The following is a 24683-nucleotide window of genomic DNA, read 5'->3' on the forward strand; positions in this document are numbered from 1 at the left end:
AAATTTGCATCGCACCGGACGATGGGCACCGGACGCTGGCTTTAGCGTCCGGTGCTTCAGGTCACGCCAGTTGAGCACCGGACACACCACACCGGACGCTGCAGGGACACTGTTCCTGCGTCCGGTGAGTGCAGTCTGGCATACTCAACGCACCGGACGCACAGAGGCAGCGTCTGGTGCATCGTCTGGTGCTCCTCTGAGCACTTTTTCAACTAAGCACCACGCCCGACTATGACCCAACCAAGTTCCATCTTTAATAACACACAAGTAAACACCAAATGGAACTGGTATGAGTGACTTCTCTCAAACCCTCAAATTTTCACAAATATTTAGCCATAGGCTTAGTAGTTTTTATGAAAATAGTTCGAGAAAAACACCAAGGAGCATCATATGGCCATAAAGCTAGGGGTTTGAAACATAATGAGCTTTGAATGCTCCCCCTATCTATGGACGAACACAGCGGATGCTCAACGAATAACGGAAAAGAAACGGTCAACTAACAAGCATGCACATGATATGAGTTGAAATACAATACTTGAGAGTAAACTAATGCTTGTCAAGTTTGATCCAAGGTTAAGATTTTTCACACACACAAGGGGGTTATCTTAACCATGTTAGACAAGCCCTACATGCAAGTTGTATTTTAGATTTAGTATGCATGATATGCAAAGCAAAAGTTATTTACAAGTTTCAACACACAACCTTTATCTTTTAGTGAAGTTGGATAGGTCAAGCACATTAAGTTCATTTCTCAACATACAAAACCTAGCTTCATCTAGAGGTTTTGTGAAGATATCCGCCAATTGATTTTCCGTTCCCACATTCTCTAGAGATATATCACCTTTAGCAACATGATCCCTAAGGAAGTGGTGGCGGATGTCAATATGTTTTGTGCGGGTGTGTTGAACCGGGTTGTTTGCAAGTTTTACGGCACTTTCGTTATCACACAACAAAGGTACTTTGTCTAGTACTACTTCATAGTCTAGCAAAGTTTGTTTCATGTAGAGTATTTGTGCACAACAAGCACCGGCGGCAATGTATTCCGCCTCGGCCGTTGACAAGGCAACACTATTTTGTTTCTTTGACATCCAAGAGACAAGTGATCTACCTAGGAAATGGCACCCTCCGGATGTGTTTTTTCTATCAATCCGGCACCCGGCATAATCCGAATCGGAATAGCCTACAAGTTGGAATCTTGCACCTTTGGGATACCACAAGCCTAGGCAAGGTGTGTATTTTAGATACCTAAGAATTCTCTTGACCGCAATCAAGTGAGATTCCATAGGCATTGCTTGATATCTTGCACACATACACACGCTAAACATTATATCGGGCCTAGATGCGGTGAGGTAGAGTAGACTTCCTATCATGGAGCGATAGAGAGTCTTGTCAATAGGATTACCTCCCTCATCCAAGTCGAGATGCCCGTTTGATGCCATGGGAGTCTTGATTGGCTTGCAATCCATCATCTTGAACCTCTTGAGAAGATCTTGAGTGTACTTCTCTTGAGAGATGAAGACCCCTTCTTTCATTTGCTTGACTTGAAATCCTAGGAAGAAGGATAGCTCGCCAATCATGGACATCTCAAACTCCTTGGACATCAAATCACCAAAATCCTTGCAAAAATCTTCATTAGTAGAGCCAAAAATAATATCATCAACATAAACTTGGCAAATGAAGATTTCCCCATTCATTTTCTTGGTGAAGAGTGTTGTGTCAACTTTCCCAATCTTGAAGCCCTTCTCAATGAGGAAGTCCCTAAGCCTCTCATACCAAGCTCTAGGAGCTTGCTTGAGACCATAGAGAGCCATGGACAACCGGTAGACATGCTTCGGGTACCTAGGGTCTTCAAAACCGGGGGGTTGCTCAACATAGACAAGCTTATTAATATAACCATTTAAAAACGCACTTTTCACATCCATTTGAAATAACTTGATATCATGACTAGATGCATATGCAAGTAGGATACGGATTGCTTCAAGTCTTGCCACCGGTGCAAAGGTTTCACCGAAGTCAAGACCTTCCACTTGTGAAAAGCCTTTTGCCACAAGTCTTGCCTTGTTGCGCACCACTTTGCCTTGATCATCCTTCTTGTTCCGGAAGACCCACTTTGTTCCAATCACTCTTGCATCTTTGGGTCGCTCTTCAAGTGTCCATACTTGATTGCGAGAGAAGTTGTTCAACTCCTATTGTATGGCCGTGATCCAATCTGCATCACGAAGAGCTTCCTCTATAGTCTTTGGTTCATCTTCAAGAGACACAAAAGCGTGATGTTCAATAAATAAAGCATGTCTAGAACGAGTAGTTACACCACGTGATGGACTCCCGATGATGAGATCTTGAGAGTGATCTTGGAGGAGATGTGATGTTCTTCTTGGTGCCACTTGAGGGGTTGGTTGGGGAGCATCAACATCTTGTGCTTGTGCCACCGCTTGCTCATGAGTGACTTGAGTGTCTTCATGAGCATCTCTCACATCCTTGTCTTCATCTTGTGGACTTTGTGAGGTGGATGGTGGCTCAATGACATCATCATCTTCTTTAGGCTTGATGTCTCCCACCGGCATATTCTTCGTGGCATCCCTCAATGGTTCACCACCTACATCATCAAGATTATCACTTGCTCCTTGGGAGCCATTAGTTTCATCAAATTCAACATCAAATGTTTCTTCAACCATGTTTGTGGCATGGTTAAAGACTCTATATGCCTTGGACTTTGATGAATAGCCAACCAAGTAGCCAATGTCACATCTTCTTTGTAACTTTCCCAAGTGTTGGCGCTTCTTGTAGATGTAGCATTTACATCCAAACACTCTAAAGAATGAGACATCGGGCTTCTTCCCATTGAGCAACTCATATGGTGTCTTCTCTAGGAACTTGTGAGGAAAGAGCCGGTTTGAAGCATAGCATGCCGTGTTGATTGCCTCAGCCCACATCTTCTCCGAAGTGTTATACTCATCTAGCATTGTTCTTGCCAATGTTATCAATGTTCGGTTCTTTCTTTCTACAACCCCATTTTGTTGTGGTGTGTATGTTGAGGAGAACTCATGCTTGATTCCCACTTCATCACAATACTCTTCAATGTTGGTGTTGTCAAACTCTTTGCCATTGTCACTTATAATTTTCTTGATCTTCACATCAAATTGATTTTGGGCATTCTTTGCAAACTTCTTGTATATTGATGCAACTTCGGCCTTGTCTTGCAAGAAGAATGTCCAAGTGTACCGGGAGAAGTCATCAACTATGACCAAACAATATCTGTTGCCTCCAAGACTAGCATATGTGGTTGGTCCAAATAGATCCATGTGAAGTAGCTCAAGCACTCTTGAAGTAGAGAGATAGGCCTTGGTTGGATGAGTGTTTGCAACTTGCTTCCCCGCTTGACATGCACTACAAAGCTTGTCCTTCTCAAATGTCACATAATTCAAGCCTCTAATCAATTCTTTCTTCATCAACTTCTTGAGTGTGCCCATTCCAACATGTGCTAACCTTCTATGCCACAACCACCCAAGTGAAGTCTTGGTGAATAAGCAAGTCTTGACATCAACTTCATCGGATGAGAAATCAACTACATATAAGTTGTTGTGCCGGAAGCCTTTGAATATCACTTCATTGTCATCTTCCTTGGTCACAATTACTTCCTTTTTCTTGAATAGGCATTCAAATCCAAGATCACAAAGTTGTCCAACCGAGAGCAAGTTGAAACTCAATGATTGCACATAGAGCACATTGGTGATGGAGTTGTCATTTGATATAGCAACCTTTCCTAAACCCTTGACCTTGCCTTTTGAATTGTCACCAAAAGTGATCTTCTCTTGGTTGTCAACATCTTCATCAAGAGAGGTGAACATCCGGGGATCTCCAGTCATATGTTGAGTGCAACCACTATCAATTACCCAATGTGATCCACCGGTCTTGTAGTTCACCTACACACAAGAGATCAAGCTTGAGATTTAGGGACCCACATTTGCTTAGGACCCTTGACCTTCTCTACTAGTTGCTTTGGCACCCAAATCTTCTTTGGCCTTTGCTTGTTGGGTGGCCCCCATGAAGCTAACCTTGACCTTGCCACTCTTGTCTTTCCTTACAATGTAGTGAGCATTGAAGGCAAATGGTCTTGCATGCTTGGGCAAGGGTGGTGGTAGTGGTGCCTTACACTCATGAGCAAAGTGTCCTTCTAGACCACACTCAAAGCATCTCTTGGGCTTGGGCTTGCTTGGTTGATCATGAGTGGCTAGAGACTTGATGAGCTTTGTTTGATGAGCCTTGTAGCCAATCCCACTCTTGTCCATCTTCATGACGGTGTTCATGAAAAGCTCACCTTGAAGGTCCTTCCCCTTTGTGAACTTTGCTAACCCCATGGTTAAGTGTTCCTTCTCTTTCTTGAGCTTGTTGTTCTCTTGAGTTAACTTCTTGATGATTGGGTCATTGTTGCTAGCTAACTCATCCAAGATGAATGTCTCATCCTCTTCTTGCTTGTCATACATCAAACCAAGCTTGAGATATTGATTTTCTTCTTTGAGTAACTTGTTCTCATATGCAAGCTTCTTGTCTTGATCAAGTGACACAATCACAACGGTCTTGTGCTTGGCTTGTTCTTGTAATTCTTTCTTGAGCATGACAATTTTATCCTTGAGCTTGATAGTGTCCTCATAACTCTCGGACACTACCACTTTCTTGCCCTTGCAATCAACACATTTGCTTATGCTCTCCACAAGTAAGTCATCACAAGATGTGGCTACATCAAGCTTAGCAACATTGTTAGTAGCAACATGTGTTTCAATTGCAAGTTCATAGGCAATCTCAAGGTTGTCATAGTTTGCTTTTAGAGTTGTTAACTCTTCTTTCATTGCTCTATATCTAGTGATAAGCTCATCATGAACACTCTCAAGTTTATCATGTTTTTCTTTGAGCTCTTTTAGAGAGAGTTTGAGCTCCTTGAGCTTAGTGGTCATGATCTCATTTTGATCTCTAAGCTCATCACTAGACTTAAGCTTTGCTAGAAGTGTGTCATTTTCAAGTTCAAGCTTTTCATTTTCACTTCTAGTTTTTCTTATGACTTTGGTGTACTTGTTAAGCAATTTTACAAGTTCATCGTAAGAAGGTGATTCATATTCACTTTCACTACTCTCATCCTCACTTTGTACCTTCCGGTCACCCTTAGCCATGAGGCATAGGTGTGTAGAGAATGTAGATGGTGGTGAAGATGATGGTGATGGAGCATCGATGGCAATGGCGACAACCTTCTCATCATCACTTTCATTGCCGGAGGAGTCACCACTTGAGCTTTCAATGTCGGTGAGCCAATCACCAACAATGTAGGCCTTACCATTCTTCTTCTTGTAGTGCTCCTTCTTCTTGCCACCTTTCTTCTTGTATTGCTTCTTCTCATTCTTGTCATCATCACTTGAGTCATCTTGCTCTTTGTTCTTCTTCTTGTATTTGTCCTTCTTGGGCTTTGGACATTGGTGAGCAAGATGGCCAAGTTCACCACAATTGTAGCAATCCATCTCGGAGATGGGCTTTCTTTTGCTACTTGTGAAGAACTTCTTCTTCTTGGAGTCAAAGTTGACTCCATTCTTGTTGAGCTTCTTCAACATCTTCGTAGTTCTTCTCACCAAGAGGGCAATAGATGCATCATCATCACTTGAAGTTGATGACTCAACTTCAACCTTCTTGGCCTTGCCCTTGTGAGAAGCCTTGAGAGCCAAGTCCTTCTTCTCCTTCTTGGCCGATGAGGAGCCATCTTGGGGGTTCATATGCATATACATCTCATGAGCATTGATCTTCCCCAATATGGCGGTTGGTGTAGCGGTGGAAAGATCGCCTTGATGAAGCACCGTTACTATGTGCCCATATTTCTCAATGGGAAGCACACATAGTATCTTTCTTGCCACATCCGCCGCACTCATTTGAGTGAGTCCAAGTCCATTTAGCTCCTCTACAATGACATTCAAGCGAGAATACATTTCATTAGCATTTTCTTTGGGAAGCATCTCAAATGTATTAAGCTTGTTCATCACTAAGTGATAGCGTTCCTCGCGTTCACTCTTTGATCCCTCATGGAGCGCACAAAGTTCCTTCCAAAGAGCATTGGCAGTTTTGTGGCTCCGAACGCGGTTGAACACCTCCTTGCAAAGGCCTCTAAAGATGTGGTTTTTGGCCTTCGCATTCTACTTCTCGTTTTCTTGCTCTTGTGGAGTGAGAGCGGTGGCTCTTTCCGGAGGGGCAAACCCTTTGGTTGCGGCTTTTAGGCACTTTACATCGCATGCCTCAAGGTATGACTCCATCCGTATTTTCCAATACGGGAAGTCATCCCCATCGAACATGGGTGGCGGTCCATCCTCGTTAGACATCTTTCTCTAGGCGGTGAAGCCTAAATAATGAGCACTAGGCTCCGATACCAATTGAAAGGATCAAGATGCCCAAGAGGGGGGGTGAATTGGGCTTCTCTAAAAATTTAAGCAACCTATAAGCTCCAATTCAACCCCTTGTGCCTAAAGTGTCCTATATATCTACCGGATAAAAGTTTTGCAACCTAGTTCCAATCCTATTCTAGCATGGCAATTCTAAGAATGTAAAAGCACAAAGTAAATGCTAGAATGTAAGGGAGTAGGGGAAGAAAGTGCTCGGCGATGTTTTGCCGAGGTATCGGAGAGTCGCCACTCTCCACTAGTCCTCGTTGGAGCACCCGCGCAAGGGTCTTGCTCCCCCTTGGTCCGCGCAAGGACCAAGTGCTCTCTACGGGCTGATTCTTCGACACTCCGTCACGGTGAATCGCCCAAAACCGCTCACAAGTTTGACACGAGCCACCCACAAGAACTCCGGGCGGTCTTCGTGCCTCCAATCACCACCGAACCGTCTAGGTGATGGCGATCACCAAGAGTAACAAGCAAAGAACTCTCACTTGACCCAAAACAAGGCTCTAGAGAGTGGTGGATGCACACTTGACTCTTGGAACTCACTAGAGAAGGATTCTCTCAAGAATTCACTCAAAACTCAATCCTCTCTAGGCTCTTGCAACTCTCTTGCTCCACAACAAGTTTCTCTGATGTTCAAATGGGCAAGAGAGTTCTCATGGACGAGGTGGAGGAGTATAAATACTATCCACGAAGTCCAAAGGTCGGCCAACCGTTTTCCACTGAAAACGGGGTCACCGAACGCACATTATGTTGCACCGGACGCACTGCACCGAGCGTCCGGTGCTTCATAACGGCTAACTGTACTTCTCTCTGACAGGTCACCGGATGCTAACTTCCAGCGTCCGGTGCACCGTCCGGTGCTCGGGGAAACTTTACATGCTCCCTGCGCATGGGACCGGACGCTACCCGGCGCGTCCGGTGCTAGCGTCCGGTGCTCAGGGAAGGCTTGCAACCTCCCTGGGTAAGGGACCGGACGCTGCCCGATGAGTCCGGTGCCAGCGTCCGGTGCTTAACCCTAAGCACGGCACTGTCCCAACGGCTAAGGACCTCACCGGACGCACTCACAGAGCGTCCGGTGCAGCGTCCGGTGCCCCTTTGGGCACCCAAACTTCGTCGAAACGCGATCGCTCCAAAACGAAGTTGGTTCCTCTCGATCTAAGGACTATCTCTGAGCTGCCTAGTGCTAGATTTACCAAGTGTGCACCACACCTGATGCGAACCCGCTAGGGTTTTTGGCCTAATCTTTCGATGAGAGGCGCTGGATAACTCGATTAGTGAGTGGAGATGACGTTCACGGCCCGACTACAGCCTTCTAAGGCCGCGCCTTAGCAACCGATACACCGCCTCCAATGGCTGTCACGATCTTGTGGAGCGCAACACCCGGCCACTAGGGCACTCGTCCTGCAAGCAATCGAAGAACCAGCAAGAACAAATAGAACAAGTACTAAAATACTAGATGTAAATGAAGGTTTCAAACTCAATCTCTAATGAAGTGGGGTTTCGAAATCAAGAAGACGGGCGGCTGGATCAGCACGCGCGTTTACAAGCAAGTAGCGAAGGCTAAACTTTATCTAATCAAAACCCAGTTGTTCATGGCGGCTCTAGATGTAAATAAATAGAGGGGAGGACGACCAAAGGGGTGCTAGAGTCGTCCTCCAACCCTAGGACGCGTCCCTAATGGACTCAACTTGATACATGGGCCATTGGTCCAAAATAGGGTGACGCAGCACCAAAACAGAAAAAGGTGTCGGCACGAAAACAAGGACTGCGCCCGACTCATAAGCTGCATAGATATGTGGTTGGACCCATTGGAAAGTAGACTTCATGAGCTTTCCAACAAGTATAGGAACGTCCCAGTTGGAGTCCATATGACTCCGTGGTGATCCATACAAGTTAGAGTTATTTTCCAGTCCGAATCCAACTCCCAAAACGTGTTGGGTTTGGACTCTTTGTTTCCTTGCTTTAGAAGCGACGTGGTAACTTGATAGAGGATGTTGTGGAGGCTTGGACCTGATCTCCAATCACCTTTGTTAAGTTATCACTCTTCCCATATGCAATCAGCCCTTGAAGTTGGTGTTGCCTCAAATTCTGAATGCAGTTGAACCTTCCCTTGCTGATCTTGTCCATTATTCCTGAGCAACACGAAAGTGCACGTGTCTCCATTGTCTAAATATGATTGACAAGAGTTTAAAACTGAACTTACTTGAAGGTTGAGTTGACGGACACGAGCACGAGTAAGAGGACCAGCTATAGGTTGTGTCGGAGATGTAGGACCAGCTATAGGTTGTGTCGGAGAGGATGTATCGCTGGTGTTGATGTCCTCATCAACACCTAAAACTAAAGCCTTGCCTAAGTCAAGCTACTAGATCAAAGCCCCTCTTAATAGTACGTTCAAAGGAAAACAAAGTCCTAAACTACTCTAAGTGCCCTTCTTCACCATATGGCACTTAGACCTAGTCTAGTCTTGACGATGTCCATCCATCCTTTGAAAACCGAAAACGATTTCCACTATTAAGTAGGCATGTACGTTCCTGTCCATCGAGTACCTATTTACCATGACCTTACCTATGACTTTGCCTCTGCAAAACACACGTTAGTCACAGTAATCAACAATGTCATTAATCACCGAAATCACTAGGGGCCTAGATGCTCTTTCAGTGGTTTCCGAACAGGTTTGGGAGAGGAGAGTGAAAGGAGGCGGCTAGGGTTTGTTGACAGGAGTTGCGAGAGAGAGCTCCTCTTACCCTCATGATTATGACATTATAAAAGCAAGCGGAAATTTACAAACGACCCCCCGTGGGGGTGCAATTTACATGTCACTCCAATGGCTAGAGTTGGGCCTCTTCTAGGGGACTTGATCCATGCGAATATGACATGTCCCAAGAGTAATTGAGATTTCGAAGAAGACAGAGCAGTATCAGGTCAATGGCAGTAGCAGGTATCATTCGGACTGGCCGACTAGGTATTACTCCATCCCAAATTATAAGTCATTTCAAGAATCTTAAAGAGTCAAAGCATATCAAGTATGACCAAATTTATATAATAGAATAATAATATTTATGATACCAACTAAATATCATTATATTCTTCATTAATAATATTTTCATGTATATCTATTTGATATTATGAATTTTTGTAATTTTTTTATATAATTTTGGTCAAATTTGAGATGCTTTAACTCTTCGAGATTCTTGGAATGACTTATAATTTGGGATAGAGAGAGTATTATTTATGACATTGGTGAACTAGCATTATAAATAATAAATGTTGCTTACTTCAAATTAATGTGGCAAACATCTCTATAAACGAATCCTGCACCAAAAGCGGGCACCGATAGTGCCACGTCACCCGCTTACTCTCCAGCCGTTGGATCGACCGTTCACGCGATCGGGTCCATCCGATACAGGTCGTAGCGGGTCTCTCACCCGTCCACGGTGGTCCCGAACGGTTGCGGATCCTCGCGAACCCGGTCGCACGCTATTTCCGCACATCCTTCCTCCCAGTGCGGCAGGCCAGCGGCCGCGGCGTTCCTGGCCATCTCGGCGTGGGTGGGTCCCCAGAGACCTCGGCGACCCTGGCGGCCGTGCCGCGGTCGTGACGTGCGCTGCGCCGCTGCAACCGGGCCTGTATGCGTAGCAATCAGACCACGGCCTACCTCCTGCCGAGCCATGGACTGGCAGGAGTGCACGTACGTTTCTTTCCTCCCTCTCATTCTGCCCGAGCGTGCCAAAAAGTGCTCCAATTTCTCGGTTGAATTGGTATAGCCTTAGCTTTGACCTGTGCCACCTCTGCCTACTGATTCATGTGGAGAAATCTCCCCTTTTCACTAGCTGATTGAGCTACTTTGCTTGCTGATCAGTAGATCAGAAACCAACGTCTACTCGAATGGAAGCAAAATTACTGTTGTCCACTGAATTTTATACTGGGCAATACTGAGAATTTGAGTAAAATGTAGTACTGACATCTACGAACGGTGGTCCATGGAAAATAAGGAGTGAATAACTTGTGTAATCTGCTGATGAGTATTTCTTGGCAGCCACAACAGATGCTGGTTTGCATTGGTTAAGGCTGGATTTTGTAGGGCCCAGGCTGTAGATGATTATTATATGTCACCCAAAACACCTGTAAGCAACTAGAACTATATTCAATAAATGTTGATATGTACTCGCAATAGGCAAGGCTTATAAATCTGACCATATTGACTCTGATCAGAATTCAAAGTGTAGATAAAAGGTCACTGCTCCCTGCTTTATAGTTATAGGTGACTGCTGAGTACTGGGTTATGCATGAGTTTTGATTAAAAAAACTTCCCAAACAGTATCTTCGGTGAATAGCTTGCTAGACTTACTTGCTTAACGTTTCATAGAAGTTCATTCATCAAAATTTTACCTAATTATACCCCTGTTTCTACAGCAAATTGCAAAGAGATTTATTTGCAGACTATGAAATCTACATGAACTGTATGATGCATAGATCTTTCTCTTGGCCTCAGTACTAGACTTCGTTTCTTTTTGTTTGCCCCTTGTGACATTGTAAATATGATTTCAGTGTGTTTTTCCCTCCACTTTAGTTAATATGGTTATTGTCCGCTGTTTCCTTTACTAATGCTTGGCATTGCATATATTGTGCTACATTAAGTATGTTCAGTTTATAAATCCTTGAAGATAAACCTGATCTTTCACGGTGGACTCTGAAGTACGAGGTCCTTGGGTGGGATGTAGAATTTTCTTGGCTTGCACGTAACATGACAGTAAGTATCTGATTTTACAAGGCTGCTATCAGTTTAGATATGAACATCATTGACATTACTCACGTGTCAGCCTATTAAAAACCAGAAAACCAATTGGCAATGTCTCCAAGGTCTTCCTAATAGGTAAGTATTACAGAATCTGCGGCTATTGCATACATAAATTAGTCCTCGATACTTCCATTTCACTTCAGCATTTTTATTCACTTGATTGGATTTAGTAAATAATTTTTGTGAGCAGCCTGTGGTTTTGAGTGCTTTGCCTTTTTTCGAAGCTTTGACTCCCTGCAAGTTAAAAGTAAACAGTTTTGCTTGTTGCAGAGGTGTTGCCCGGTTTTCCCCAAAAACTCATCCTCTTGTAGAGTACAAGTGAGTATTCAGCCTTATGAATTTGTGACATTTGTTTCAAACTTCAAATGATACGTTTCCTTAAAACATGATCTTCCTTCTCATTACTAAACGCAGCAACAGTGGCATATGAAGTTCCTGAAATTTTGGCACCAGTTGCATCAGTAAGTGGCGTATGCATAAATATAATGCTTGCATAGCAAATCCTTGAACTGACCATCCAACTATCATTCACCAGGTACTGAAACTATTTCTGGAAAGCTTGCTTCTCAAAGGTTTAGAACGCTTTGCCACATTTGCCAAGGAGCATAACCGCAAGATACCTCAGGCTTAACAACATCATTACTCTTTTGTGTTCACCCTCTGTCATGGAGCGTGCTTTGCTCTGCTGAGCACTCGTGGGTAAGGAAACAAAATAGAAACTTTTTCCAGGGTTCCCAATGAAAATCTCATGACTTAACACGGTTTAGTTGGAGAAAATACAGAGACCTATGTGCAAATCGTTTCTCCTATTAGATTTCCTTTTTCTTTTATATGTTTTAATCGGCAACACTATTAGCGATTCAATTTCTCCGTCTATATCCATTTCACATATTTCAGTATTTCTATCATTTACTTTCAGATATTCATGCTCCAGATCTCAATTTGCATCTATATATTAATATTTGAGAAACCAGATCAAGTAAAGGTTTATTGCCATTGGTTAAAATCCGTGCATGTGCTTGTAGTCTTATATAACCACGTCTATAAACGCTGTTGCCGATTTTCAAAATTAAAAAAATGAAAATGAAATATACATATCAATAACATGCGTTGTTGTATTTTACTTATCCTCAACAAGACATTAAATCAACAATAGATCTAGCTTGTACACAACTGGTTCGACCCCACGCGGCCGCGCGGCAACGCCGCGCGTTGTTTCTAGTAATTTCTAGTTTTTGCGATTGTAGATGGCCTCTGAAATGCAATATTTTCCATACTACCTTGTTCCTCTTTGTCTCTATTTCCTTGTATTTTGTTTTTGAAGCATCATTTCTCAGTAATTTTCTTAGAAGTTTGTGGGTTTCGTTTTCCATTTTAATCAATGTAATAGTCTGGTGCAATTTGGATGGTTCTTGTGCACCTAAGCATGACTCCACTATTCCTAGGCTTCGTATCATGAAAGAAAGCTAATAATAATTTAAAATAACCTCTAAATTTGGTTCTTGTTTTCTGAGAAGTCAAACATACTCAATTTTGACCAAATATATACAAGAAAATATTAATACCTATGATACATAAGGCCAAATGGCATGCTACTCCCTCTGGTTCCCTAAGGCAAATTGTTTTGAGGTTGTCTTAAGTCAAATATTTTAGACTTTGACATAAATAAATTCTTTTGGGTTGAGTTTGAAAATATGAAGTGATAAAGTAGATTCATCTATAAATCTAGTTTCATAAATATCTATTGATTATATTTTCTAAATATTTTAGAAATTATCTCTTATTTAGAAAATAACAAAGAGATACGATAATCTCACATTGTGAGAGTATTGGGAGAAAATAATAGTTGTCGATAATGCTATCTCTATTTAGGATTTAGGTTCTCACCCCTACTTTTATTGGTCTAACAAATTTCTTTCTCTCCAACAACAGTCCCAAATGGAGCCCCCAAAGTTCATATCAACGGGTAATGACATAGGGACCCACACGTCATTAACTCAACTCTTCTTCCCCTTATCCTATCTCCACACACAGGGCACCGGACAAGCAGAGCGACCAGAGAATGTCGTGCCTGCTCCATCAGCGGCAAACAGGTGTCAAGCCTGCTCCTCCCAGCGCTAGAGCAGGCTGGGGAGGCTCCTCCTGGCGGCGAGCTCGTCGGGCCACTCCTCCCCGCAGCCAGAGCAAGATGGGGACGCTCCTCCCGGTGGCGGCGGCGGCGGCGAGCAACTCGCAACTGCTCCTCCTGACGACGACGGCGAGCAGGTTAGGGCTACTCTGGCTAGGGCGGCGTGGATGGAGTGCACCATGGCCGTGAGCAGATGCGCCGCGAGCAAGTGCGCCATGGCCAACCGACCATTCAAGGAGCACATCGAGCGGACGAGAGGATCGAGCAGGGGAGGACCACAGTTCCGTACATGCGAGGAGGATAGGGCCGGGGGTGACCTAATAGGGAATTGAGGTTGACGAGAGAATTTTGTTGGCCTAACAAATCTGAGGTCCGTAGTAGATGCTCTAAAGTTAGATGTTTGATCTAGGCACTCATATTTAGCTATTGAGGTGTAAGTAGAAGACTCTGTTGGAGTTGCTCTAGCAATCCAAGGTGAAAATGTTGATTGAAAAATATAAACATGCCAAACCGAGCCACGAGCTTTTCATATAGCACTATCTATACTAGATTTTGTTTGTGAAAAAAAAAAGAGAATTCATTTGGAACGCAAGAGTTCTATAAGAATTGAGGCCTTGTTTAGTTCACCCCAAAATCCAAAAAGTTTTCAAGATTCCCGTCACATCAAATCTTGCGGCACATGTATGAAGTATTAAATATAGACGAAAACAAAAACTAATTATACAGTTTGTCTGTAAATCATGAGACGAATCTTTTGATTCCAGTTAGTTCATGATTAGAAAATATTTATCAAATAAAAACGAAAGTGCTACAGTAGCGAAATCTGAAATTTTTTCGAAACTAAACAAGGCCTGAATAATAATTCCACAGAAATTTGTTGAACTTCATCGGAACAATCGCTGCCTGAAAACCATTGTTTTCTTTTTCCGGTCGTTTACGTCCCGAGAAGAGTCGGTCAGTACAGTAGCTACCAACCATTTGCGACAGCAGGCAACAGTGCAGGCGCAACCGTCGTCCACACGTCGCAACCGCCAGGAAAATAATAATAATAATAATCGGTGCCGCTAGATTACATCACCACCACAAAATCCTCCAACATCAATCCCCAGTTCGCTACGCCAGAGGACCGAATAAACAATCCACCGGTCTCCTACCTCCGCGGAAGCACCAGTCCGCAAATCAACCCCGCCGAGCGCCGATCGCCAGCCATGGACCGGCAGCAGGCGGAGGAGGGCGGGATCGGGAGCGGGAGCGGGAGCGCGCGCGCCAAGACGACGCTCGCCGAGGTGTCGTCGCCGCTGTCCGCTCTGGCGGACGACGTGCTGCTGCAGATCCTGGGCCGGCTGGAGGCGGACCCGCGGGACTGGGCGCGGGCCTCCTGCGCGTCCCCGCGCCTCGCCGCGCTGCTCCGGGCCGCCTGCCTCCCGCCGCGCCTGTCGCGGGCGCTCCCCGCCGAGCTCCTCCCCGCGCCGCCCCCGGACGGGGCGCCCGCGGCCTGGGCCGCGCTCCACAAGCTCTCCGTCTGCTGCCCGGGCCTCCTCCGCGCCGGGGTGCTCCTCGAGCCCACCGACGACTTCGGGCTCGAGCTCGACATCGGGCCTGACGTCCCCATCATCTGCGCCCCTACTGACGCCGCCTCCGTCGAGGGCTTCGAGGCCACGGCCACCTCCCGCGACGTCGTCGTCGCGGCCGGGGGGAGCGCGCCCGGCGGCGCCGGCGAATCTGCCAACAACGCCGCCGCGTGGTCGCTCTACGACGACCTGTACCTGGACGCGGCATACGACTGCTCGTCCGAGCCGCAGATCCCGCCTGCCTCTGCGGAACCCGCCGCCCCGCCCCCGTCGTCCGTGGCGGCGATCCGCGACGTGGACGGAGCAACCACCACCACAAATGCTGCTGCCTCATGCGGCGGCGTCGCCCGTCGCGGCGTGGTGGCCGGGAGCCGACGGCATCCGCGGCGGTGGCTGGGCACCGTGGGCGCGCACCTGGCGTCGGGGTCCTGGACGCTGAGCCGCGAGCAGGGGAACAAGCTCCTGGCCAGCCGCTTCCGCGGCGACCGGCTCTACCTCTGCGACTGGCCGGGGTGCGTGCACGCAGAGGAGCGGCGCAAGTACATGGTCTTCCGCGGCGTGTTCCACAACTTCGCCCGCTCCCAGGTGCGGCGCGCGCTCAGGGACACGCGCCGCCCCACCGTCGCCGTCGAGTGCGCCTTCTGCGGCTGCAAGGAGGCCTGGGACCTCTACTCCGCCTTCTGCCTCCGCGGTTTCTACGGCTACCACGACGACGGCGAGCCCGTCGTGCGCGCCTACGTCTGCGAGAACGGCCACGTCGCGGGCGCCTGGACCGAACGCCCGCTCTACTCCTGATCTTGGAGTGGCCATGCCACTCCGACTGACATGGTATTGTATTGCTTCAAAGACTGCCCCCCATGCCATTGCCAGATGAATGATGCTCCTAGTAGCATATGCCTTCTGCTGTTTCTAGACATAATTATGCGTGTCTGCATATAGCAGAAAATGCGGATTTTCGTAATGTTCTGGATATATATAGAGTATATATGTATGGAGGATGTGTATTCTTTCTTCTTGTTGTTGTTTATGAGGATGGCTATGAGTAGAATAAGAATGCCGATTGATTTGCAGCATAGGCGATAAAAGGTTTGCATAAATTTGTAATCATGCTACGATAAATTTGTGTTGCCGCACTGCTGTTCTATGAAACGAGCTATTGTATCTGGAGTACAGGTACAGGATTCACACTGTGCAAACAAATCCTGCTTACTTGTATCAAATACCTTGATATTGCAATTGCATAACTATAAAGGTCTCTCGGCCTTGACTGCTTCAGCATGGCTGCCAGTTCTTGGATTTGTTCAGAACGACCCATGCATTATTTTCTTCAATTCACTAGGATCTCTCATCTGTCTTATGTTCAGTCTGCATGGCTGCATCTACGGGATATCCTTTTCTTTGCTTCATATTGTTGTTCTTGCAATAACTGACAATAGTATTCTGAAACTGCAACTTGCAAGCAGGTCCGGTCTGACAATAGCTCTGCTTCTAGTAGTACTTGGCACTTGGCGGAGTGTCCAAGAAAATATATCCATTCATGTGCACTTCCCCTTTTTGGCAACGGTTCTGCATGAACGTGCAAGCTTTTTTTAACCCTGCGTTTCCTTGCATCACGTCATGCCTCGACATTTTTTATCCATAGGGCTGGCGTGGGCGCGTGGCGGCCACTCGGTCACCATCTAACCGACAACGGCTCACCCACTTGAACCATGCATGACTATATACTCTAATATATATATTGAAAAAAATGGTAATGTGTACCTTACATGGATATATAATACGCTATGTTGCAGAATTAACTATAAAACATCTTGATTCTCAGAGGAGTTATAGAAAATACTATCAATATTTACATCTCCAAACAAGTGTATTATATATAGCATGATTAACCTAGTGGTACTTATTATCTATTATAAATGATAATATCTTTCTATTATATATTTAGTCAATCTTTAAAAATTGAGTTCTCAGAAAATGAGGCACACAATTATTTGACGACGGAGGAAGCATATTGAAAATGATGGAGAAAGCTCCATAATTTGTGATCGTTCCCTGTCCGTTGATATGTTGGAGAAAAAAGATTGAGATATTCAATGAACTCGGAGCATGGATGTGCCGACTCTTCATGTCCATGTGCAATTCATTCCGTTTATTGTTTTTTTTATAATGCACATCTTCTACACCATTTTTTTTTTGTCAAACTTTAAAAATGTTAAGACTGAGTGATACAGAATTGCCTCGGACTGATTTTGTGGCCTGCAATGCAATCTTGCATGTGCTGCTACAACACATTTAGATTACTGCTAATCTAGGTTTGAGGTAAACCCTCAAAGAAATGGATTAACGACATTAGCCTATAATAAGTACCTTAATTATTCTAAGGGCCCCTTTAGAATATAAGAATTTCACATAAATCAATTCAGTTTTATATAAAAAATGTAGGATTTAGAAATATGAATCTAGCATTACAAAGAGGGCCAAAAGGAATCCGCAAATTTGGAAGGCAACGAAACTGTATAAGCTTGTCAAAAGATTTGTCATTGCTAGATGCCAGCATTAGCAAGTAACAGGCGAGCATCTCCAACAAAGCCTAGAAAAAGACCTCCACTTTAGTTTATTCTCAAACAGTATTCTGAAAAAGAAATCCCGCTTCCAGCAGTCTCCCTAAATTGATGTGGGTCTCTTGGTGTTGACGCAGCCAGCGATGCATGACAGCCAGGCCAAACTTGGTGATGGCGTGTTTGGTTGGCGGCAGGACAGTTTTTTTTCCCGTATCATACTAAATTAATTGTAAATCAAATGTACATAATATTTCTGACCATCTATCGTGAAACATCCTTATAATTTTACATATGATTTACTATGATTTTTCAAAGATTCATCCAAAATAAACAAATAAAAAAACAGAACCACAGTCATTGTAGTGAAACCACCGTTCACTATAGCAAAACCGCCATCAAAACTGGTTCATAGAGTTAAAATGCACGGTTTCAAAAGTCGAAGAAGATAGTTCATCTAGTTTTGGAGGTGAGAAATGAAAAACGAACTTGAGTGTGAAAAAATAAACTTTTTACAACAAAAAACAAATGCGTCAAAAAGGAAGGCCCAGTAGAAGGCCCACGAGCCCGGAGGCAGGACGGGGCTATTTTTTTCCGCCGTCCGCCGCCTCCCTTCGCCTCGCGTCATCGCGTGCAACAACTTGAGTGCCATACCGCCGCCACCTGCGGCCTTCGTCGATCTCTTCGCCGGCGACGAGCACCCACCAGGTATTCCCATCCAATCCGAAACCGAGCACCCAAATCGTAGCGAGCTGTTTTGATATCCTGATTCCTGATGGCTACTAAAAAAATATCGGGTGTAGATACACACGTGTACTCCCCCTGTCGCCCCCCCATCGTTTCTGTTTGTTCCTATCGCATGCATGTTCGTGAATTCTCGCCACTAATGTCTGCTCGCCATGGAATGGGCAGGGCCGTGTTGTGATCCTGGTTTTCACATCTGTTGTCATGGCGTCGGATCCGTTGGCTGGCATCAATGATCACGACGCTGACAACAAAGCTGGGAATGCAGTTGTTAAATCCGAACCTGTGGATGTGGAACATGGCGAGGATGGAGTGACGATTCAGCCTGCGGTGCCTGCTGCCTGTGGTGATCCAGTGCTGGCATCTGTTTCTATTGGAGATGAGTGTGCTGATGATGTTCAGTCTGCTCAAGATGAGCATGGGGATAGCACGGAGTGCTCGAGCTCATTTGGTGATTCTGGCTTTGGATCTGATGACGAAACTGAATCAGACACTGGCGTGGATTCGCCATTTTTTTCACATGTCAATGTGGGTGATACGACCGCCATGCCACATGTAATCAGGTGAGCATATATATACAGTATATAAATTATATTATTTACCTCTGTTCCGTTAGCTTAGTCTGCTGATAAGAGTGAAAAGGGAAACAAAGACAATCACTACTTTTTTTTCCTCTTTAACCCATGCATCATAAGAGCAATAGTTCTTAACTTATTATTATCTCACTTCAGGTAATATGCATGATGCTATCTTGCATAAGTTCGATATCCACTGTATTTACAATATTTAATGATAATGATGTAAAATTGCAAAACTCAAGACATGAAACCTAAGTCTCCTGCAAATATGAAAGTATGATTATTGTTGGTCCTCTTGTTTTTTCCTTTTTATATGGAATTAGAGAAAAAACCTTATAATGATATTATTACTTCAAATTTAAATACTCTTCTATTGTTTATTTCATGACAGTCTCATTTGTATATTTATGTCTTTTCCTTTTAATGACTACTTTGTAAATAACCTGAATTATCTTTTAGAAAACAAAAGGTCTCAGCTGATTGGACAAAGTTTATTGGCCCCGAAAGGTGGCGATGTCATTGGTTGGAGCTGCGTATTAAAGATCTCTTGTCACAAGTAGCAAAGTATGACAAGGAACTTGCTTTAATAAATCATGAAAAGAATCTACAGTTGGAGATGATTAAAGCAGATAGCCACAAATCAGAACAATCAAAATTAGATCTTTCAAGCAATGAAAGAAATACTATAAATAGGAGGAAAAGGAAAAGATACGAAGACTATACGGACACCTTGTTGTACATCAAGAAGCATCATATATTTTCTTATTATAACCATGGTTTGACATCCTATCCTTTTTCATTCTATAGGGCTACCAATATTCTATTTAGAACCAGTTTACTGTTGATACTTGATAATGACAAAGCATTAATTATTCCAATGATTACTCTTTGCAGAAAACAGAAAGGTTAAAACAGGAAATGAAATGAGTGGAGCTGATAATGAGCTTTTGGTTATTGATGACCTTAATAACTTGGGTATGTTGGAATGATCTTATGCTCATTAGTTTTTATTGTATTGAAGTAGAGAGTATTATTTTATATAATATCATAAATTCGCAATATTTGTATACTAATAATATCTATTGTTAGAGCATTTGTTTCTATGAGCCAGATATTTCTGAACTTTTGGTTGTTGAGATAGCTGGTCTCAACTCTTAATAGAACTGTAGTATTGAAGACAACATATCTGGTGCTGCTCACCCTGTGCTGATTTTGGAAACCAGCAGCAATTGAGGGATAAGTAAACAAAAAGAAGTGAAAAGAATTAGTGGGATGCTATGTGGCTTTACTTGAGTTGGTTCGAACCCTTATGATAGGGAGAATAATACTTGTTGAATGTGATTCAAACTTAGCCATTTATATTGGTAATTTTCTCAAACATATTTACATTGGTAATTAGTGCAGACAATATTTGTGAGACTTGGCTGGGTAAAAATGAGGGTGCTGCGTTACCTGGGTGCATGCTTACTCATTTTTGTAACTATTTTTCTTCTTTACACATTCTATTTGTGCATTATCTTTTAGGTAACTTTTGCATACAATAAAGATATCGTTCTTTTCAGAATTGCATTGGTGAAGTTGAATATCATTGTTATCATTTTTATGTCGATCAATTCCTATTATCAGATCTCTAATCAACTGTTTCCTTGATTCTTAATGCAGATTCTGAAGACACCAAAAGCAATTTTGGCATGAATGATACATTGCTAGATTCAAACAGAAATGATACTCTCTTAGAGCAACATTCTTTAAGAGAAATTCTTTTGGCAATTGAATGTTTCCAGTCTCGTATCATTAATCTTAAGAGTCATCTCAGAGAAGCTTATAACAAAACAGACCATACTCAAAAGTCTCGAAAAAAGAAGGATTTGAATGGTTTTCATAAAATGGAGAATGTAGGTAGACCATTTGGTGAAGACGGAGATGAAATTACAGCTGAGATGCTATTTGGCGTAAATAATTCTCTAATTAATCCTCATATAGAAAGGATATGCAAAGAAGTAAGTTCATATTTTGCAGTGTTTTGTTTTTTTTCCATTAGATCATGTAATACTTAGTGATAATAATTGATATTCTTTTGTCAATTACTGTGCTAGGTTTCTTTTATGTATGTTTACAATTTTCAAGTAGATTATTAGAGTTTTATTATGTAAAAGCATTTGAGATCAATTTAGTGAGTTTGATCATTATGAAAGTCATTTATAGAAATAGTTAGAAGATCATCTATAGTTGCCCTTTTTTTTAACGAACACACAGGATATAGCTGCATATCATTATATTAGAGAAGAAAAAAGGGTACAAGAACCATACAAACACACCCCACATGCCCACAAGGTATCAGATTGCATTCATGCCTTTTGGAGATAACATAACATGGCCTTAGCCTTAGAGCCTAATCGCCTTTGGGATACCTTTCCTATCCAACTTCACCACTCTATTCAAGCTCTATGGCTGCGGCTTCAGAAGTGGGAGATGTGGTCCACACACCCTTTTCTGAAAAGAGACATGATGGTTACATAGGCAATGAATCATGGACCTTGCTCCTCGTGTCTACATTTTGGTGTCTAAGCGAGACTGAACAAACATACTGTGTAGGCGGCTCTTACTACAAATATTTTGGTTGCTGATATTCAAGGGGCTCTAACAGTGAGAGTTGTTTCTGAATTCCTGGAATTGTGGGATCTCATTGCTCAAAGTCACATTGCAACCTGGATGTAAGACACTCACTTTTGTTACTATCCTCCTCTGGTATTTATTCAGCCAAATCAGCTTATGAAGGATTCTTCAGAGGGGCTGTACAGTTTGGGCCATGGGAACTCGTAATGAAAGCTGGGCTCCAGGCAAGTGTAGGCTTTTCACGTGGCTCGTGGTGCATAAGTGCATAACAGATGCTGGACTGCAGATCGGCTTGCCCATTGAGCGTGGAACACCTGGCTTGCTGCCCCCTATGCAACCAGGAATCTGAAACAATCAATCACCTGCTCATTTCCTGCATTTTTGCTAGGCAATTCTTGGTCATTGGCCTGCAGAGTTTATTTCCCCAACTTAAAGATACATTGGTGTTTGATGGGCATGTGCTTAAAGGGCTGAACTCCATTGTCACTCTAGGGGCGTGGATGTTACTGGAATAGGTGTGTTTGATGAAAGGTCGCCAGATTTGCAGGATGCTCTTTTGCTGGCCATGGAGGAGATGAAATGTTGGAGCGTGGCATGGGCCAAGGGGATTTCTTTCCTAACCACCCCTATTATGGATGGTTAGATGTTTCAGGCCGATCATTTAGTTGCTCAAGAATTGTAGTCTTGTAGCTAGAGTGATGCTAAATCTTGTTGGATTTGTAGTCCATATCTAACTTCTTTTTAGTACAAATGCACAAAATATTTCATGGGAATGTGGCCTTTAGGCCTTGAAAAACAATTTGGAAAACTTGGGCAACTGGGAAGGGCAGAAAGTGTAATTTTTTTATGTGGCTGGTTGTTTGCAAGAGATGTTGGACTGCTAGTCTCCTTGCTCGGCATGGTCTGCCTCATCCAGAGAAGTGTTCCTTGTGTGATCAAGCTAATGAGACTCTGTATCATTTCCTAGTTTTGTGCGTCTTTGCTCGACAAGTTTGGTTCTTGCTCCTCCACAGGGTTGGTCTGCAAGCCTTGCCACCTCAGCCTGATGCCACTTCCTTTGATGACTGATAGGATCCTCAAATCAATGACACAGTTGTTGGGCAGGTCCTGAGAGGTTTGAATTCGGTCGTCATTTCGAAGGCTTGGGGGCTCTTGCCGCAGTCGTTGTCTTCAATGATATTTTTTCCTCTGTGTCTACTGTAGTGTATCTTACTGCATAAGAGATGAGATTTTGGAGTTTTGCTGGGGGCTCGAGGTTTTTGTTATCTCCTCGCCCTTGTGCTCCTAGGAGCTTACATTTTTGGTCGAATCAATCTATTCTGTTGCTCCATGCGTGTCTGTTATTGAGTTGTCCTAGGTGGGTGTGTTGTGTGTGTGTGCCTTGTATGGGTTTCTAAACCCCCACTTCTTAAAATTAGTAATACAATGATATGTACAAAATATTATTCATTATGTTATCTTGGTATTTATTGGATTGCGGTATTTCATAATGCTTTTGGTATTCTTTGCAGAGTATTGATGATGTACTTATAGATAATAAGGCGGCTATTGATGAAGTTTGGCAGTTTGAGAGGGTCAAGAGGATGGATAAAACCTGTTCAGCGCCAATTAAATATGTTGCTGAAGCCCCAGCCCAAGATGTAAAGCTTGTAAACAAGAGAGAGCCAAAATTAAATAAACCAAATAAGAAACATGGATGCTCTTGGTCTATAGAGGATCAAATCAAAAGGGCAATGAAGAAAAATAAAGAGGCAGTTGTGAGCTATCCGAACAATGCAAATAATATGTTTGTAGCTGTGGACACACGAAAGAGTCAGAGAGTACGAAAACCCAAAATTTACTTAAGCAAATGAGTTTTGTGGCTGGTGGAACCCCAAATTTGTTATTCTTATTGAGTTGTGGATTTTTTTCCCAAGTTTTGTATCTACAGTGAGCCTATTACTATGTACTCTGCTGAATGGAAAATTAGTGGCAAACTCTCATTATATTTCTTGGGAATAACATTTCTATGAGGACCCAATATTTGATTAACTTATGTTTTATTGACCTAACAGTGAGCATGTATGAAATTGTTTATTTAGTATTTCATTATGCTTTCATTCTGAGTTAACCAAAGGAGCGTGATGTGTTGTTTTTTTGCCCCTGAGCTCTCTGTTCAGGCTCTGGCATTATATTGTTGCTTTGTCTCGCACGGGCTGTCTTAATCTGCCATCCAACCCTCTCCACCTCCACCAACACAGAAAGATGGCTACTCCCTCTCTTTTAAATTATATAAAGACGTTTGACTTTTTAGATATATTACTTTTGTTATGTTTCTAAATATAATGTATATGTATGTTACGGTGGGCAAGGTGTACAAACGTTGAGACAAGCAAAGTGGCTAAAGGGTGGACCGAGCCAAGCGTGCGGCGTTAGTGCGCGGTCACCAGCCTAAGGTGACACCAGATCGCGGTCAATTAGGAGTTTGTTTGCGTTGTGATTGTTATTCCTTAAGAGTGAAGAGAAGTTTGTTAAGATTGGGTTATAAATATGAAACACTTTTGATTAATGAAGATTAGCTAGAGATTGAGTTTATCTCTCTCTCAGCTCTTTGGCGTGGTTCGTTTTGTTCCTCACTAGCCGCATCAGTCATCAGGCGCCAAGCACGGCGCCGCCTACTCGTCGCCGGGGATTCAAACCCAGGCCAGTCACCTTTCATTCCTACCCGACGCTCCCTAAGCCTAAGCTCCAATAATGTAAGTGTATCCTATTCTATCTTTAGCGGCGAAGCTAGAGCAAATTAGAGGATGGTGCACTTATCTTATGGGTGTATAGACAAGTCTAATAGATGATGTATATATGGTAAAATTTTAATTAAATTCACTGTTTTTGTATTTTTTAGGTGCACCACCTGCACATAACCTATCTTCGCTCCTGCCTATCCTATCCTACTACTAAAAAGGGTGACGTTCACCCTCGCTCGTCGGTAATGCTCTCGTTCGGACGGGTCTTGGTGGGCCGCAACGCCAGCCCAACAGCCCGCTTGTGGACAGCCTAGGCCTCTTGTTGCCGCCGCTGCTGCCTAGTGCCTAGCACATGCTGGTGCTAGGCATGCAGGCCCTAGCAACATGCGACATGATGGATGACATGCAGGAAAAATCTAGATGTTTTCCACGGAGAAGAAACTGTCTCTTACCTTGCGCCTTGTGCTAAAACTGCTTCGCACCGTGCACCTCTCCCCCTCATGCACCTCTGCCCTTCTGCTCCTCATGCTTCACACGCGGACCCGCTC

The 24683-nt window shown here is 43.6% G+C and overlaps 2 protein-coding genes and 1 long non-coding RNA gene across 3 annotated transcripts; all 3 read left to right on the top strand.

The window, feature by feature from the left end:
- Positions 10013–11999, top strand: LOC8062695. Its single transcript, XR_002448000.1, has 6 exons — positions 10013–10107; positions 11084–11169; positions 11255–11292; positions 11488–11535; positions 11632–11678; positions 11753–11999. It is a non-coding gene; the product is annotated as an uncharacterized LOC8062695 (long non-coding RNA).
- On the top strand, positions 14171–16191 carry LOC8062696 (phytochrome A-associated F-box protein). Its single transcript, XM_002439613.2, has one exon. The coding sequence runs from the start codon at positions 14554–14556 to the stop codon at positions 15709–15711; it is 1158 nt and encodes a 385-aa protein (XP_002439658.1). The 5' UTR covers positions 14171–14553; the 3' UTR covers positions 15712–16191.
- Positions 18076–23447, top strand: LOC8062697. Its single transcript, XM_002439614.2, has 6 exons — positions 18076–18182; positions 18387–18781; positions 19256–19572; positions 19691–19771; positions 20459–20796; positions 22924–23447. The coding sequence occupies exons 2-6, from the start codon at positions 18423–18425 to the stop codon at positions 23263–23265; spliced, it is 1437 nt and encodes a 478-aa protein (XP_002439659.1). The 5' UTR covers positions 18076–18182; positions 18387–18422; the 3' UTR covers positions 23266–23447.

The sequence above is a fragment of the Sorghum bicolor genome, chromosome 9, assembly GCF_000003195.3.
Source record: "Sorghum bicolor cultivar BTx623 chromosome 9, Sorghum_bicolor_NCBIv3, whole genome shotgun sequence".
Classification (NCBI taxonomy): domain Eukaryota; kingdom Viridiplantae; phylum Streptophyta; class Magnoliopsida; order Poales; family Poaceae; genus Sorghum; species Sorghum bicolor.